The sequence below is a fragment of the Cavia porcellus genome, unplaced genomic scaffold (genome assembly GCF_034190915.1).
Source record: "Cavia porcellus strain 051 isolate PalLab524CR breed Dunkin Hartley unplaced genomic scaffold, mCavPor4.1 scaffold_6, whole genome shotgun sequence".
Lineage (NCBI taxonomy): Eukaryota > Metazoa > Chordata > Mammalia > Rodentia > Caviidae > Cavia > Cavia porcellus.
In genome coordinates this window covers 102,074,584-102,092,328 of record NW_026947489.1, presented here as the reverse complement: position 1 = coordinate 102,092,328, position 17,745 = coordinate 102,074,584, and the positions used below count along the sequence as shown (strand labels likewise).

Genomic DNA, 17,745 nt, shown 5'->3' with positions numbered 1-17,745 from the left:
AACTACTGAGTTTTAGACATTTAATTTTCCAAGGAGTGTTCATTTCCATCCCCTTGGGATCCTTTGAATCCTGGTAGTAGACTTGAAATTGGTATCATTTTCTTGGACACACTTTTCTTTCAATGAGGGCTTTTTCTGAAGCTTATATTACATTAGTTATATTTTAGTTACATTATGTAATTATTTTGATTTGGCGGCAAAGTATATTGCTTATCTGGAATTCTTACTGTATTCAGATATCAAAACATTTATAATTTTAAGTTTATAGATTATCTTTTGTAATTTTCATGAAAATTATTAAATATTATCTTGCATACATTTTAGGGAATAAGAAAATACAGTGCTTATAGATTCTGTTTTTGTGTAGTACTTAATGCTGTCTCCGAATGCCTGCTGTTTCTCTCTGGTTTTGTGGATGTTGGAGCTGAGCCTCTGTCAGTGTAGGTGCACTGTGACTGGGTTTAGCCATCTCAGTTCATGTATAGATGAATTCATTCTAAACCTAGATGAACAGAAATTTGCCAGATTCATTACTGGAAAAAAAATACTATTTAAATCTAGATATATGCCCAATTATTGTATTTTTTAATGACAATTAATGTTCCTCATAATCTGAAATACTATGTTTTATGCTTATAGGCTCCACTGGATCATACCAGTGACAAGACTCTTCTCGATGCTAATTTTGAGCCAGGAAAAAAGAACTTTCTGCATTTGACAGATAAAGATGGTGAACAGCCACAAATACTGCTGGTGAGCTATTTAAAAATCCTTACATTAAAATTTTTGTGTACTTTTACCTACTACCTAGGAATATAATTTTTTCAAAAGAAGGAACAGATGTTTTACAATTGGTATAAGAAATTGCTTTTTTTTTCAGTTGTAATAAGGTGAACACAAAGAACATGTATAATCTATTACCTGTGTGTACAGTCTGTTAATATGGGCTGCTATTTCCTAGGTTACCACTATACCAGAGGTGGCAGTAGGTCTAAGATAGGTTGTAACATCAGAAACTCCTATGTTTTAGTACCCTTTCCTTTTGGTTAAGTATGTACTCACTTGGTTGCTATAAATTATTAACTATTTCAATTTTTTGGTATTTTGTGGAAGAGGGTTTCCACTTCTACTCCCACCACACCCAACTCCACCACCCTCTTTTGGAATAATTAGTGCGTAAGATAAACCCTTTCTGTCCTTCCAATGTTTATTGCAGTTAACATGTATTTTAATACACTTTCCTTTCAAGTCTACTGGCCTAAGAGAGTATCAATTCCAGTTAACTCCAAATTTGAGGGAAATTTTCATAGACAGTTATGACTTTTGAAAGGCTTACCATCTTTAAGTTTTAAAACTACACTTCAAAATACTTTTTTGTTCTCAAATTTAAAGCTGTGGCTAAGTGTGTAATCCAAGGTACTTGGGAGGCTGAGGCAAGATCTCAAGATCTCAAGTGAGGCCAGTTCAAGCAATTTCTTGGGGGCCTGTCTTAAAATGGAGTTAAAAGGGAAGGGGATATAGTCATCACTCCCAGGGTTCAATCCCTAGTATCGCAAAAGAAAACAAATTTGAAAATTATTTACTGTAAAGTAAATCTTATCTGCTGGCTACAGACATATGGTATAAGAATACATTATAGGTTGTGCATTTTAAAAGATTAAGAAAACTTGGTCTGATTCACCTTGCTGTGGTACAGACTGAGGAAACTAAGTTCAGAGAGTTTATGACTTTGTTTAGGGAAAATCTTATTGGATACTTTTCATTTAGAAGTCTACCATGACTAAAATGCATTTTTGGACAATGAATAGTAACTAAGCACCACTTGTACCGAAGCAGTACCAGAATATGTTTCTGACTTTCTTAATCTTGTCTGAAGATTTTGCTTAATGTCATCTATAGCCATACCACCCTGCAAACACTCGAATTTGTCTAATCTCGGAAGCTAAGCAGGGTTAGCCCAGTTAGTACTTGGATGGGAGATTTTGCTTAGTGTCAAATGATACTCAACTATAAATTTACTATGGATTTGGCAAATTCTGGATTCAGAATTTGAGGATTTATGATTTTAAAATATATAGTAATTATTTTTCAGCTCTGTCTTGTTTGTACTACTTTAATGTTCCTTAATTTTTTCAACATCTTCCACATAGATGGGAAGTTTCTTATTAGAGACCATGTGTGACTCCTAACTCCTAACTCACCCAGCAGTCATTGACTGTTCTCTACCGGCCAGGTCTAACTGGCAATGGGAATGTAAACATGAATGTTGGACATTGAGGAGCCCATAGTGGTACTTTGATTTATTAGAACAAAGAAAAAACAGAGAGAAAAGAAAAGAAAAGAAAAAAACTCCTTTGCCTGTGTAAATCAATTGTAAATCAATTTGAAGGAGAATTCAAAAGACAAATTGAGAAAGTAAGCACTTTGGATGGGTACCATCAGTACCTCTCCGAATGTTCATATCAAACATTTTCAAACCTTTATACAGGAAGTGATGAGGATATGTATTCATTTGAATGCCTTGGTGGTAAGAGTAGTGGTAATACCACATCTTTTTTCATTGCCATAGCAATTAGCATGTCTGTATTTATTGTTTCAGAATATTTCTTATTCAGTAAATATTGGTTATTCTGCATTTCAGGAGGATTCCAGTAATGTAGATGACAGTGTTCATGACAGGTTTATCGGCCCTCTTCCAAGAGAAGGATCTGTGGGCTCCACCAGTGATTATGTCAGCCAAAGCTACTCCTATTCATCTATTTTGAATAAGTCAGAAACTGGTAAGATTTGTTGGTGTTGTATTTTCATAAAATTGTGAGGCATGATCAATTGAGTACTCTCCTTGATCAAGAGTAATCTTAGCAATTTCCAGCCTAGTTCTTTCATTTTATGGTTAGGCCAGAGCAAGATTACAAGCTAGCAGCAGCTAAGTTAGAATGAGAGTGTGGTTTCCCTTTCCTTTGAGCTATTGTTGTTCTTAGTATTGTTTCTCTATTTAGTATTAAAGATAACTGGCTGTTACATTTTTTTTAATTTTTATTTTTATTTTAAAGGGGGTAAAATTAAACACAACAAAACAGAACAAAATAGGACATAAGAAAGCAGTGTAAGAGATATAAATTTCAAAGCTAGATGACCTGAGATCTTCACTATCTATCATATTGTCTCTTGTTTTCTTCCAAATAGTTGTCCATGTCTTTACATACAGAGAATTCATACAAAACAACATAGTATAAAACTGATCCAAACAGAATGAGGAAGACGTTTTAGGTCTTCAAAACCAGACAGTAGGGAAGTCACTAATGGCTGTCGTAGAGTCTCTCATTCTTTTCAAAATAACTGTCCATACTTTCATGTATATTGAAGTTCAACAAAACAAAACAGGCGCGGGGTGGGGGGGTCGCTTGGTTTCCTGGTGCTCCAGGTCCCAGCACGGCGGGGGTCCCAGTAAATGCTGGAGGCTCCGGTCCTGGGCTGCTGTAGCCTGCCATACTCACAGCCACTCACCAGGGAGGAGGGGTTGCTTGGTTTCCCTGCGGCCCTTCAGGTCCGAGCTTGGTGCGGGTCCCAGTAAACACCAGTGGCTCCCATCCCATCCTGGGCTGCCAGAGCCTGCCATGGATATTACATTTTGAAGGAAGACTTTTTGATAATTTCTTATTTCAACTCCAATGTTAAACTTTTTTAGTCAACTTTAGAAAGTCTTTGTTACTTCATTTTAAGATTAAAATAGACTTAATATGTTTCCATTTTGAACTGGGATAGACTATGTATTGGGTTTGTTGTATCTTTTAATGTTATGTTTGAAGGGATGGTATTATTTTTAAATTTTTGTATTTTTCATGTTGAAGGAAATAGAAACAGATTATCAAAGAAGCCTTGGCATGGCTAATTCTATAGAGTTACATTGTGGGTTTTGTTTTAATAACATCTGTAATTTTCCATTTACTATATTTTGTAATTAGAGCTTAAAATAATTTCCTTATGGCTAATCACATTGCAGACTGGTAAATAATAATACAAATTAGCCATATTAGTATTTGGATAATTTATATTAATAGAACCTTTGCTGCACACTATACAAAGCATAAAAGAGGTTGTGCTTCAAAATTATTTTGTTAGTCACTGTTGAGTTTGCATTTTCTAAAGAAAATACTATAAATCTTGGCACCATTTGTGAAATGTTTTCATTGGAAAATGCTCTCATGATTTCAGCTCCGTGCTGTAGGAACATGTTTCTCAGAAATGCCAAGGGTTTAAGGCTTAAATTCTTCCCCATCTTGTCTCCCACCTCGTTCTGGGAGTCAGCACTGTTGACAGATGATGGGTGGGAGGATGAATTTTGAGGGGTAAATAGCAGACTGAAGACTGGTGTGGTTCACATGTAATTGGAAAGCAAATTTATGACACTTATCTTTAGCTAGTTTCTTTGACATTAGTTTTACTCTTATCTGTTCCAAGAAGGGGTCTATTTGAATTTTCCTTCCTTATTGGTTCATGTAGGATTTGCTTCTACATGTGACTTCAGTGGGAAGGCATATGTTCTCACACTCTTCTTTCTTACTGGCTGTTACTAAAAATATTGATTCATGCCAAGGATTTAGTTCAGTGGTGCAGTGCCTGCCTACAAGCTGAGTTTGATTACCAGTTCACCCCCTCAAAATAGAACTCTTAAAAATATTGATTCACAACTATTTCAGATTACAGACCCACTTGATAATGGCTGTCACATGAAGTTTGATTTAGATGCTACATAATGACGGAAGATTTCTATGAATTCGCTAGTACTTTTATCAGTCTCACTAAAATCTTCGTATTTGGGGAAAAAAAGTAGTACATTCCATGTGAGACACTTGTACTAAGTCAAGTATAAAAGATCATAGATTTCTGTGTTTTTAATTGCTAATGGCAAAATGAACAATGAAAAAAATAATTGCTGTTACTCAACCTCTAACTTCTGCCTGCATCCTTTAATTCTTTTAGACTACAGAAGAGAAATAGAGTCACAAATAAATGATGTAGGATTGATCTTTAGTAACACAAAGGGCAATAGCAGTAATCATTTATCTTGTAAGGTTCCAAATAGATGATAGTCTCTGTCAAGGAAATGGAAGAGGATGGAAAAGGGAAATCCCAGGCAGGCTCAGCTTGTCTGACTATTATTGTTGTAGGGAAGAGTCTGTTTATATGAACTAAGAATGCAGTGATGCTTTTCATTATTAATAAATAGGCCAGATTTCACATAGATTTGTGTTACTCGTAAGTTGCACACAACTCCTTCACATGTAGCTGCTACTGTGCTAAACAGTAGTAGAATAAAAAAGAAATGAGACTTGAGCCCTGGTCTTACAGTCTGGTAGAGGAAGAAATAAGTAGGTAGTTACAGAACAGGGAGATGAAAGTTTAATATAAATGGATTAAGAAGAGAATGTATGAGAAACTGAGGTTGGGGCAGTCAGGGATTGAAGCTGTTTATGGATTATGTAATAGTGTAGAGTAAAATACATAAATGCTGTACACATGTTCTTAAAGATGCACAGCATAAGAATGCACAAACTTGAGCCTTAACATAAAATGAGATAGCTGCTTGGTCTCTTGGAATCATATTAATGCAGATGGTGTGGGTCTGTATCACTCTTTGCATAGCATCCCGTATCACTCTTTGCATAGCATCCCAATCTATATGATTTCATATTTGAAGGCCTTGAGAGGAAGTCACTTTGCATTACTTGACTTCTGCTTTTGTCAATTTTCATTTAATAAATTTGTGTCTTATTAAGTGTGATCTAAAGGTAAAATAAATGTTTAAATTTTTAAAAAATTTACATTAACTGGGGATTTAGCTCAGTGGTATAAGCACCTGCCTGGCAAGCACAAAGTCTTGAGTTCAATCCCTGGTACAAAAAAAAAATTATCATTAAGAACACATTAGTGTTAGTCCAGGTCTCGTGGTACAACACCTGTAATCCAGCTCTAGGGTGGCTGAGGCAGGAGGATCCCGATGAGTTCAAGGCCAGCCTACACTACATAGTGAGACCCTGTCTTAAAAAAACAAAACAGAGCAACAAACACATTGCTATTAATTTCCCTCAAAGTATTTTCTCGCTCCCAGACACACTTATCCCATCATTATTGCTGCTTTCTGAAGCAGTTCTGGAGGTCATCGTTAGTAGTGTCTTTAGTTATGTATCTTAGCTTCAGTGTCCTGAATCAAGTCCAAACATTTACCTATCACAGTCATTCTGACTTTGGGGAAAAACCAGAAGTCAAACAAAGCACTAGATCTGATGAATAAGGTGGAGGAAGACATACTGTAATATTTTTGCAAGTGTGGCTTTCCACTGAATAGCACTTAACAGCATATTTTTTATCATACCTTGTAAAAACACTCGTAAAACTGGACCTTTAGAACTGCTTCAGAAGGTGGCAAGAACGATGGGATAAGTGTGTTCAAAATGAAGGGGGGAGGTGAGGTACTTTTGAGAGTGATTAATGGCAATGTCTTTTACATTATAATAATTTTTAAAATTTGTGTTCACTGTATATTTGGATCACACCTCATAGTTCACTAATTCTTGGTAGAAATTGATGTGTAGGGCAGATAACAAGAATGATTGGTTATATTCAGTCTACCTGTGTTGCAGATTATATGTTACTTAAAGTGAGAATGTTTATACTTTTCTGTTTAAATCCACAACTGTTAGATTTCTGGAAGTTTATTTCTATGGTAACATAACATATAATATTAAATATATTACTTTCAAAGTTTCGTTAAATGCCATGTAATAGCCATGTATAAATCTGGACATCTATAACAGGATATTGTAACTTTTTCTGAGAAAAAAGTTTCATATGATTTACGTATTAGAGAAGAGATCTTCCTTAGGAAGGGCAAGGGAAGCTTATTCCCTAGAATAAAAGTAATTTCTCAATCTCAATTATGTATTAAATTCATGTAGTTACCTTTATTATAGCCACATGCTAATTTATGTATATTTGCATTTTCTCTTTAAAGGATATGTGGGATTAGTAAACCAGGCAATGACTTGCTATTTGAATAGCCTTTTGCAAACTCTTTTTATGACTCCTGAATTTAGGAATGCATTATATAAGTGAGTATTTTTTAAATATTCTATAACTAATATTGATTTAACTTGCAGATCTTATTTTTAATTAAAGTATAATGTGTTTAATTTATGTGTATATATGTATCTAAAAGACTATTTACATTAGATACTTCAAAATGTTAGGGAAGAAGTCCCTATTTAAATAAACTCTAAAATCAGTCATTCATTTTTATTACTGTCCTATTATGATTCATTTAGTATACCCTTGCTTAACATTTTAATACACATATATAAATTTTAAATGCTTTAAAGTAGTAGTAAGCTGATATTTCCTTTTTGTATTTTTTAAGCAACACCTTTGAAATGATATAAATACGGATTTGAAAGAGTTTTGAAAGTTTATATTACTGGTTGTATTTTTCAGCATCATAGTGTATTATTTTCATCTGCAAGTTTTTGATTTGACTTCACTTGTAAAGTTGACTTTTTTCATTCAATATTGTCTTGGTTACTTTTACTTTTCTCTGGTTGCTGAGACAAAACACCTGACATCCAAAATGAAGGAAGAAAAGGCTTATTTACTCACTGTTTGTAGAGATTTCAGTCCATAATCAGCTGGCTCCAAAGCAGTGTAGCATGGCACAGGGGCAACACTTCAAGGCAGCAGCCAGACAAAAAGGGAAGAAAACAAGCCTCTTCTCCTGGCTTATATTGTACACAGGTCATCCTACCCCTTCTTCAGGGTGGGGTGTAGTACTCACAAAATCTCCCTGCCCTCCTTTGGCACAGGATGAGAATATTTGCATAGTAAGAACCCTGGCTCCCTGCTAAGTCTCTCAGTTAAACTTCTAAACTTTTCAAGTTGACACAATGTATCAGTCATAACATATAACATATATAATTGGTTGCTTAATAGTATTTATGTGCTAAGCACTTAATAGGTAGAGAGTGTTAGAAATAAGATCTTTATTGTTCAGTAATATTTGGATCTTGCCAAAATAGCAGTATATATACATACAGTCCACCAAAAAATAAATGTGTACACAGCTCAGGAAAGAAAAGTGAGCATAAATATTTTAATTTATTAAGATATTATGAGATTAATACAAATTATCTTTGGCCTCCATAATTACAAAAGGTGCTTGAATTTGGTGGCTATTAGCTTCCAGACACTTAGTACAGTGAACTTGTGGTTTGGATAACCTTGGCTATTAGTCACATGCATTTTCAATTTCTCTGAGGGTCTGCAGTATAATGAGTTTTCTGCAATAAGTGACATCTTTCAAGGGTCTCCCATAACTAACACCATCTGTTGAAGTATCCCATCATACTATTTTTCTTTTTCTGAAGTATGTATGTTTTGTTGATAGAGTATGTGTGTGAAATAGTTTAAATAAATGTTTAAGGACAGCTAAATGCTGTGAAAGTTTAGAGAGTAGGGAAACGGATGAAGCTTGGAAGAGTGGCTCAGTGTAAAAAATAGAGCTTGAGCTGTGTCATGAAGCCAAGTTAAGTACTTGTTCAAGGTCATACTGTTAAGTTTTCCGTGTTAGAAGAAAAAGGTCATATTAGAAGGTTCAAGGTCATACTGTTAAGTTTTCCGTGTTAGAAGAAAAAGGTCATATTAGACAGGAAGACTTCTAAAAGCCCAAATGAGTAACATAAATGCTACCCAAGTGTCTCATGAGTCTTCCTAGTACTTCATAAACTTCATTTAATTGTCACAGTGACTACAGGAATTACATGCTATTATTACTCCCATTTTACAAAGGAAGTAAACTGGAGAGCACAAAAAAGATTAAGTACTTTGTCCAGGGCCACACTTCTAGAAGTGACACCCAGTAGAAGTCAGAACTATTACCCTACTGTTTCTATATTGTAGCTCATCTGAATAAATACACTGTGGTGTATTTTATGCAGATTGGCAGATTAGCATAACCAGTTTTTTCAGAGTACTGGAAAGTGAGGTAAATAGACAGAGTGAAGCCTGCCCTTAACTCTAGGAAGACTAAGTAGTCCAGGATGATGTGCATGCTCTGGCACATACTGTGTAGCAATAGAGAATTCCAGGAGCTTGCTTGACTATGAATTCTAATACCTGAGAGTAGTCAGTGAATTTATAGCACTGTGGGAAAAATTAAGAGCATAGTCAGGGTTAATCATTCACCGTACAGTTATTGGGCACTTATAGTATGTTTTCTATTTGGTAGGTTTATAGTGATGAATAAGATAAAGTCCCTTCTTCAAAGTTTCCTGAGGTAAACCTATACAGATAAGTTCATTTTATGCAGTATGTACTGTCCTAGTGACTTTCTCATTGCTGGGCCAAAATACCTGATACCCAAAATTTAAAAGAGAAAAGGCTTATCTTGGCTCATGGTTCAGTCATCTTAGTCCGAGGATGGCATGACACAAAGGCATGGCAGAGGAGAGTTTCTCGTGGCATGGTGGTAGACATTAAGCAAAGAGTCAAGGAAGGACCCAGGAAGGGAGATACAACTTTCTGGGTCCCACCCACAGTGATCCGCCTCTTGGGCCAGGTTCTGCCTCCTAACAGCAAGTCAGCTATAATGCTGCTGTATTTCAGTCACTGTTAAAGCTCCACCTATGAGTATGTGAGGGTCTTGGGGGACACTTAGATACAAACCATAATGCATACTCATGAAGAAGACAGTCATGTGGACAGAGTAACTCTGAAGAGGAGTAACTTTAGGTAGGTAGCCCAGCTGGCAACACTGAAAGTCCTAGGAAGAGCGCTCAAGGCCTGAGAGCCACAAGTGCAAAGGCCTTTGAGGAGCCAAAGAAGTCCTGTGTGAGGGAGCTCAGGGAAGGGAGTTTGGGTGAGACGTGGGTCAGGGAGGATGGCCACATGCTTAGTAGCCCGAGGGAACAGAGTGAAGTTTATAGCAGGTGGCAAACAAAGCCTGGGAGCACTTGCGGTGTTTCGTAATGTTCTTCACTGACTGAGTACCTTGCTGTACTGCGCTGGGTAGCACTAGCATGAAGGATTTATCTGTTTGCTTTTATACTGGCCAACAGAGATCCATTTTGCCTAAGAGACTTATAAGTAACATGGTAAATACACTGTATTAGGAAAGTTTACATAGTGCAAATATGCAAGATTGATTTGAAAGATAGCCCTGGAAGAATATGTCACTACACCAGACATGGATACATGAGTGTCAAGATGATCATGGTAGCAGTGGTAATATAATAGTCAAAACCGATACAATGATTCCTTTTTTAGTTACGGGGAAGAATCAACATACGGAGCCCAAGTTTCTAACTTTAGTTATCCGAATTAATAGCAGGTACTAAAAAGATTTGAAAACCTTTAAGGAATTTATACCAAGAATAAAGGACAGGTAAAAATTCGGTTTTACTATACAGTAATTCTCCACTAGTGAATTTCCATTGCAAGAAAAGTGAGCATTATCTGTTTTAACATCATGGTTCCCTCAAAGCTAGTGAAAGAATTTTAAATTCTGTAATGTCAGTTTTAAATACCTTCCACTGAGGACATCTGGCATAGAAGAGAGCAGGGAATTGGGTATAGAAAAGGGGAAAGTTAAGGCAGGTGAGGTGTCACATAAGGTGTAGAAGTGTTTGCAGGAAGCCTTGAGTAAGAAAGTGAAATGTACTTAGTTAACATCTGAGATACAGGGGCACTCCAGTGTGTAAAAAACAGGGCAGGATCACAGAGCTGTGATGTTTTATTCAGTACTTCTGTGGCAGACTATACTCAGAATTTAAAAAGTTTGTAAACTGCAACAGAGAAAAATTAATATTCAAGGCTTTTGTGAAACTGAAAATTGAGGAAGTGAAAAGTATTAATCATATTACTAACTTAAGATACAGAATACCATTAATATCATTGTTAATATTTTATTTTCAGTGTTTTATTGAATATAGAATCATCTTAAAAGCTTATATGGGTACCTTAATCAGTATTCAACATTAGTCTCCCAATCTTTATTTCTACCGTGAGGTAGGTCCTTTACATTCTTCCACTGGGAATTCACCTATTGCTGAGACAGACCTGCACCTCAGGCTAGCTGACTGTTTATAATTTGCAGTTGTTTCATTACTTCCACAGTATTCTAAAACTTTTCATTATGGACAATTTTAAATATTCAAAATTTTATAATGAATTCCTCTTTAGCCATTGCACATCTTTGCACATCATCAGCTTGTGGTTAGTCTCTTCTTAATCTGTAACCTTCCACCCTGATTGCTTAGAAGGCATATCCCTGTTATATCATCTGTAAATTATATCAGGGGGTAGTATTACCATTTCTGTAATTAAAAAAGAAAACAAACAAAGATCTGTGTAATTGCCTCTTAATTTTGTGTTCAAAGCAGGCTTCAAACATAATTTATATATTACCATTCATTAATAAGAGCCTTGATCTATTTAATCTGTTCTTAACCCCCCTCCCATCGTCTCTATAATTTCTGAAAATTTATATGTTGGAAACTGATTTTTTCATTTTATATTTTTTCCAGAATTTGGATTTTGATAATTGAATGCCTTGATGTCATTTAATACTGTTCTATACTTTGTGAATTAATAATTAAGAGTTTTCAGCTTTTACAGTTACTTGTAAGTGATCTTGCTTTTCATTCTTAGAAGACTTGCATTTTCACACTTCTTGGTAAAATCTAAGATTCTTCTGAACTTACAGAAAAAGAGTGTTTCATTAGATATTCTTAGTTTGAGTTAATATCCAAACTGTATATCTTTCAGAATAAGACTTATGTTGTTATGATTTTTGATATTATGCTTTAAAGAATAAAACTATTTTATAAATAATTATCAAATGTTTCATTTTAAAAGGTGGGAATTTGAAGAATCTGAAGAAGATCCAGTGACAAGCATCCCGTACCAACTTCAGAGGCTTTTCGTTTTGTTACAAACGAGCAAAAAGAGAGCAATCGAAACCACAGATGTTACAAGGAGCTTTGGATGGGATAGTAGTGAGGGTACTAATTTTTCTTTAATGATAAGAGTTTCTCACACAAAGGAATGCTGGAAGACAGGAATATAGACACATTACACATGTTAACAACTTAATTACTTTTACCTTAAACTTTCTCATTGATTTTTGCTATGATTTTAAAGTAACTTGTTTTTCAGTATTTAAGGTATAAGGTGTAAATTTTCGATCAGTTAAAATTTCATTATGTACTATTTGTTTGAACTTATGCTAGAAATTTAAGAATTTTGTCTTAAAATTTTTAAACACATTTTTAATTCTGTATTGAAAATTGAAAAATATTATTGTATCAGAAAGCTTGTAGTATTTATAAAACACTGAGATCTCAATTATTTTCCTTATGATTGTCTTTTCCTTACTGTAATGTGTATTTTTGTGCTACTATAGAATTTAGCATTATTGAAAGTAAACTTTCTGTGGCTACTTGTTTGTTTTTAAACAAATAACTAGTGTTTCATTATGCTGTGTATTGCTATTTTTAATTAAATTTTGTCTTAAAATAGCTTGGCAACAGCATGATGTACAAGAACTATGCCGAGTTATGTTTGATGCTTTGGAGCAGAAATGGAAGCAAACAGAGCAGGTAATTTCTGTTTCTCAAGTCAAGGGAACTGTGTCCTGATAAATCATTACATTTAAATAGCTTTTATTCTATTGGCATGTTTGATGATTTGTATTATTCTAGTGGTTAAAAGCACTGAATACAGAATTGAAATTCCTAGATTTACATTTGACTGTTAACTAAGTCATCAACATCGTTGTTAAACTTGCCTAGAACTCAGTTCCTATCTTTAAACTAAGAAAGTTGGGCTATCTAATCAAGAAGATACTTTTTGACTCTTAAAATTATATAACATATGTATAATCATATACAGTATAATATATGTATATTGTATATGATTTTGGAGGGATGATTTTTGAACGGTATTTCCAGAGACTTGTGAGGTAAATTATGTCTGATAATCTATAACACATTTTAAAATGCAGTCATCTAGTGTTACCTTCATTTTGCCCACTGAAATATAATCATATTCTTTTGATATTGAGAATTTGTAGTAGTGTGACCCTATTCTTAATGGAAACAGGAGCAGATTAGGAGTAATCTAATAATATAGATTATATACTATAGTTATTAGATATATAATGGGGATGAGGACTGAGGCTGAGCTTTTTCTAGCTCAGTGTGCCGTAGAGTATCACAGGGATGAAAGAGGGAAAATATGTGAGGTAGCTTGGATTGCAAACAGTAGGTTGCAATTCTTCCACGAGTTATGAAATCAGTGTGGGGAATCCATTAGCAGTTTCAAAACTGGAATTGAATAGAAAAGTGTAAGAAAGCACCACATAAGTAAAGGTAAGTCATTTTATGAAACTTTAGTTATTGTTTAATATTCTGGCTTCTGATGTAAATTGTTTTCTTATGGTGGTTTGATATTTAAAAAGTACTGGCTGGAATCACTTTGTAATACTCTCCTATATGTAGAAGACAATTACGTTTAAGGCAATGAATAAAGAAACCTTCATTAAATAAATAGTATTAGAGTAGATAATAATAGCTGATTCAGTTTAAAGACTTATGGGTCTTACACATTTTAACATTTTAAGAAAAAGAAATTTAGGAAGTATACTGTAGTGCACTTTTCCTCTGGCCTACTCCTATTTAGGAAGTAATGGAAAAACAAGTTTATTTAGAGTAGTTCATTAAAACTCAAGTTCTACTTAGGCCTGTGGGGCTTTCTTTTACTAACTTATGTAGATAGTATTTAGGGCTGTTTCTTCTTCAAAGGTACGAAGTTTATCCTTCTTCCTCATTGCAACCCTAACCATGGGCCAACACTTCCCTCAGCTTGGGCATTCCTACTGCGTTCCCAAGTTTTGATAGAGGAAACTTGAGGCAAGACATTTATATGGAGAGTCCTTACTTAGGGAGTTACCTGCCTACTTTGAGCAAGAAGAGCCCCAGCTGGCTGAGGACTAGGCGAGAAGTCCTTTCTTTAGGTGAGAATAATTTGAGAGAGATGTTTTAAGATATTGTTTCAATTTCTGTACATTTAAAAAGTTACAGAATAATATTTCTTTTTTAAATTGTTCCATGTATATTATTGACTGTTACAAACTTTTGTGTCTTAAGCTACAAGATACAGCTTTATAAATCAAAACATATATTGAGAGATTGGTAATATGCATATATAAAGCTACAAAAACACACCATTGATTTAACTGTATAGATTTTATCATGCCTAAAGTGATAAATTAGGATGTATTTCCATCCTAATGAAGCAATACTTTGGTGACTGATTTCATGGAAACTTACTTTAATAGTTGAGGTTTTTAGTGATTTGGAATATTGAAATAGTTTTTGCACAGTGACATAAATTTATGTTAATTTGATTTTATTTTTCAGTAAATAAGGTGACTTGTCAAGCTTTTCTTTTTTTTATAAAATTTTAGATAAATCATGTTAAGGCTTTTTAAGACTTTTAACAGTAAAATTCAGTATCCTTTTATAACCCATTGTAAAAAAGCATGAACTGTTGTATTCTCACGTATCTTAAGAATTATTTTTAATTAATACTTTTTAAATGCAAATTTTCATATTTTTAGGCTGATCTTATAAATGAACTATACCAAGGCAAGCTGAAGGACTACGTGAGATGTCTGGAATGTGGTTATGAAGGCTGGAGAATCGACACATACCTTGATATTCCGTTGGTCATCCGACCTTATGGATCCAGCCAAGCATTTGCTAGTGTGGTGTGTACCTTTCAGCTGACTGCTTGTGTATCCTTACACAGAATACATAATAGCACAGTGGTATAATCTCTTATATGGTAATTATCATCCTAGATACACCTTCTTGGGTTGTTGGTCACTCTTGCATTTAATCTAGCAAGATCTAGAAGATTTTTGACCCTTCAGCGAGTGCTATTAGTGCATGTGTTAAGAGGGAAAGTGAATGCAAATATACTGCCTCATGGCTCAGTATTTTATTCGTTCTGATAGGCTATAACTTTTAAACCATCTAAGCAATCTTTTATAAATGCTGTTTTTGTAGGCATTTTTTGCGTTGGAAAGTACTTTTTTGGTGGAGAGATTGTCTTGTTTTGCACACTTTTAAACTTGAAATCACTTCTGATTTTTATGACAAAAATCATTGAGTTGTCTTATTTTAAGGAAGCATCCCTATTCTACATATTTGGTTGAGAGTATTCTATATGCACAGATAATTTGAATTATGAAAACTATACCCCCCGTGATTATTCGTATGAAGAGTATCTAACTGGATACTATCTGGAGTCTTCTCATTCTTTCTCTTGGCATCCTTTTCTTGCTTTATTTTCTTATTTATATGTGGTTACCCGGGACAAAAAGATTCAAGGAAAGAATTAAGTTAATACTTGAAGTTAGTATTCAGAAAAATTTATTTGAACCTATCATATATCCAGGAAAATTAACTCAGCTAAATAAAATATATTTCAAAAGTAGAATTTGTTATTTTTATATTTACTGTTAACTGTTAGTGACTTAACTAAGACACTGTTTTTAATGCTATTCCATACTTGATTTTCTAAAATAATGCTGCAAGTATGGTTTAGTCCTCTTTCCTGTAGGATGTGGGACACTTGATTTCTTTTTCTTTCTTTTTCCCCCTGCTTATATATGGCAATCAAAAAAAAAAATTAGCAGAAAGTTTTGGAATCATTGGGAATTCAAAACACGCATCTAAGTAAAAGACATTTTCTTGGACCAGGGAGATCAAGTCTCCTTTCCTCTGCAGTTTTTCACAGTCTGCTTCTTGGATATATTTACAATTTTTGATATATACTTAGTAGTACCATTTGTGAATTGCTTTTCTGGATATCATTAAAATTGGCCTTGATTTAGATGCTAGATTATGGTTTGCATTTTTATTTTATTCACCTTTGAGGTAAAAAATAACATCCTGAAAAACTACTGAAAATTTTAAATATTGGCATTTCTGTGGCAAAACATACTAGGGAAATACTTGACAATACCAAAAGATAGTGACTTTTTTCTACTCACCTGTGAAAATATTTTATTAAAAAGTTTTCATTTCAGTTTCCTTTTTAATATATTAAATTTGAGGGAATTAGTTTTATATGTACTGTTATGTTGGATCTTACTTTTGACTATTCAGCAAATAAATTTTTATGCCATTTACCTGCTGATTTGCTTCCACTGTCTTGGATATAGAATAGACACCACTGTAGAAAGATTTGGAGGATACTTTGGGGGAAATAAATAGCATTACATTTCTAAATTAAATTCCCCAAAGGTGGTGTCCTCTTATTGATGTGTGCATGGTAGTGGTTGATAGCTCAGCATAAATTGGAAGTGACAGCTATGAAGCAGTATGTGAGCAAGTTTAAACATACATGTGCTTAATAGGGCTTGTGGAAAGGAACTTAAAACTTCATAGACTTTGCTGGAATCTCTTATGGGAAATCACAGCAGGTGAAACTACCCAAGATAAGGGTCTGGGGAGGGTGCTACCTTCAGAGAACTGTAGTTAAAGGTAAGTGATTCTTGTTGTTTTCTGAATTCAGAACTTTTATTCTACACTGTTTGGTCTACAGACATACAGCATTGAGAAATTAATTTTATATCACTGCTTGCCGTTGTGTATTTTGTTAATTTTATGTGTTTTAATATTTTGGTATAAATATGGATTACAAAAATCTAATTAAAAGAAGCATCATAACATTCCTCATTCAGACTATTAAAACTTGATCTTAATTTCAAGCAAACACCTAACTTCACTGGTAGATTTTGGTATTTTTGTGTTAGAGTAATTATAAACACACTAGTATGCACACAAACACACATGCACATACAACACTGATGATTGTATGTTGTATTTATTTGTGGTCTGTTCAGTGATCTGAAGTGTTATGAATATGGAGTCAAGTTAATCTGAGATTTAATTTCAGGCAATTAAATATGAGATTATGCTAAATATTAAAGTTTTAATCTTAAATGTATACTATCTATGGTTATATATTTCCATGCTTAAATTGAGAATAATATATAACATTAAAATATAAATGAAATTAGTGCTCACTTAATTTATCATTTTAATATCTGTGGTCAGTTTTTATGATTTTCAGTATGATTGATAGATTACAATTAATGATATAAATTTGCAATTTAAAGAAAGTCGTTTTCTTCATTGAATTATTTTTATTACAAATGATGTTTATTAAATTTCTGATCTTCATTTTATCTAGCCAAGTAGCAAATCAATATTTAAGGGCACTTTTATGATTCTTTATCTTTCAAATTGAGTTCTATTAACACCAGTTTCTAACAGAATTTGTTAGATCTCAGGACATCTATTAAATAAACTTAGCAAATTGTAAGTATAGTCCTCTTTTGGAAGGTCACAGTCATTTTATTTTGAAACTTCCAGTGATTCCTATAGTAGATAAAGCTGTTTATTAAATCTGCTTATTAAATATGTTTTAGCATTTTCTTTTTCTCTGGGACATCTGTTAATTTCTTAAGGGACTTTAGGATTCTGAGGAACATGTTATGAAATCTGTTAAATTTAGGTGATTTAAGGACTATCTTTGCTTTGTTAAATCAATATGTGTGTCCTAAAGGGAAGTGGGAATACTACATAATTTCCTATTTTATTAATCTAGAAAAATTGTTGATAG

General features: G+C 33.9%; 1 protein-coding gene across 4 annotated transcripts in view; it reads left to right on the top strand.

The window, feature by feature from the left end:
* Positions 1 to 17,745, top strand: part of Usp47 (ubiquitin specific peptidase 47) — a 100,100-nt gene that overhangs the window by 32,190 nt on the left and 50,165 nt on the right. For all 4 annotated transcript variants that reach the window (XM_013148076.3, XM_003465756.5, XM_013148075.3 and 1 more), the window contains 6 exons: positions 640 to 753; positions 2,642 to 2,780; positions 7,016 to 7,112; positions 11,905 to 12,050; positions 12,568 to 12,647; positions 14,669 to 14,818. In XM_013148076.3, coding sequence (XP_013003530.1) covers positions 640 to 753; positions 2,642 to 2,780; positions 7,016 to 7,112; positions 11,905 to 12,050; positions 12,568 to 12,647; positions 14,669 to 14,818 — 726 coding nt within the window. The remainder of the gene's footprint in view (positions 1 to 639; positions 754 to 2,641; positions 2,781 to 7,015; positions 7,113 to 11,904; positions 12,051 to 12,567; positions 12,648 to 14,668; positions 14,819 to 17,745) is intronic.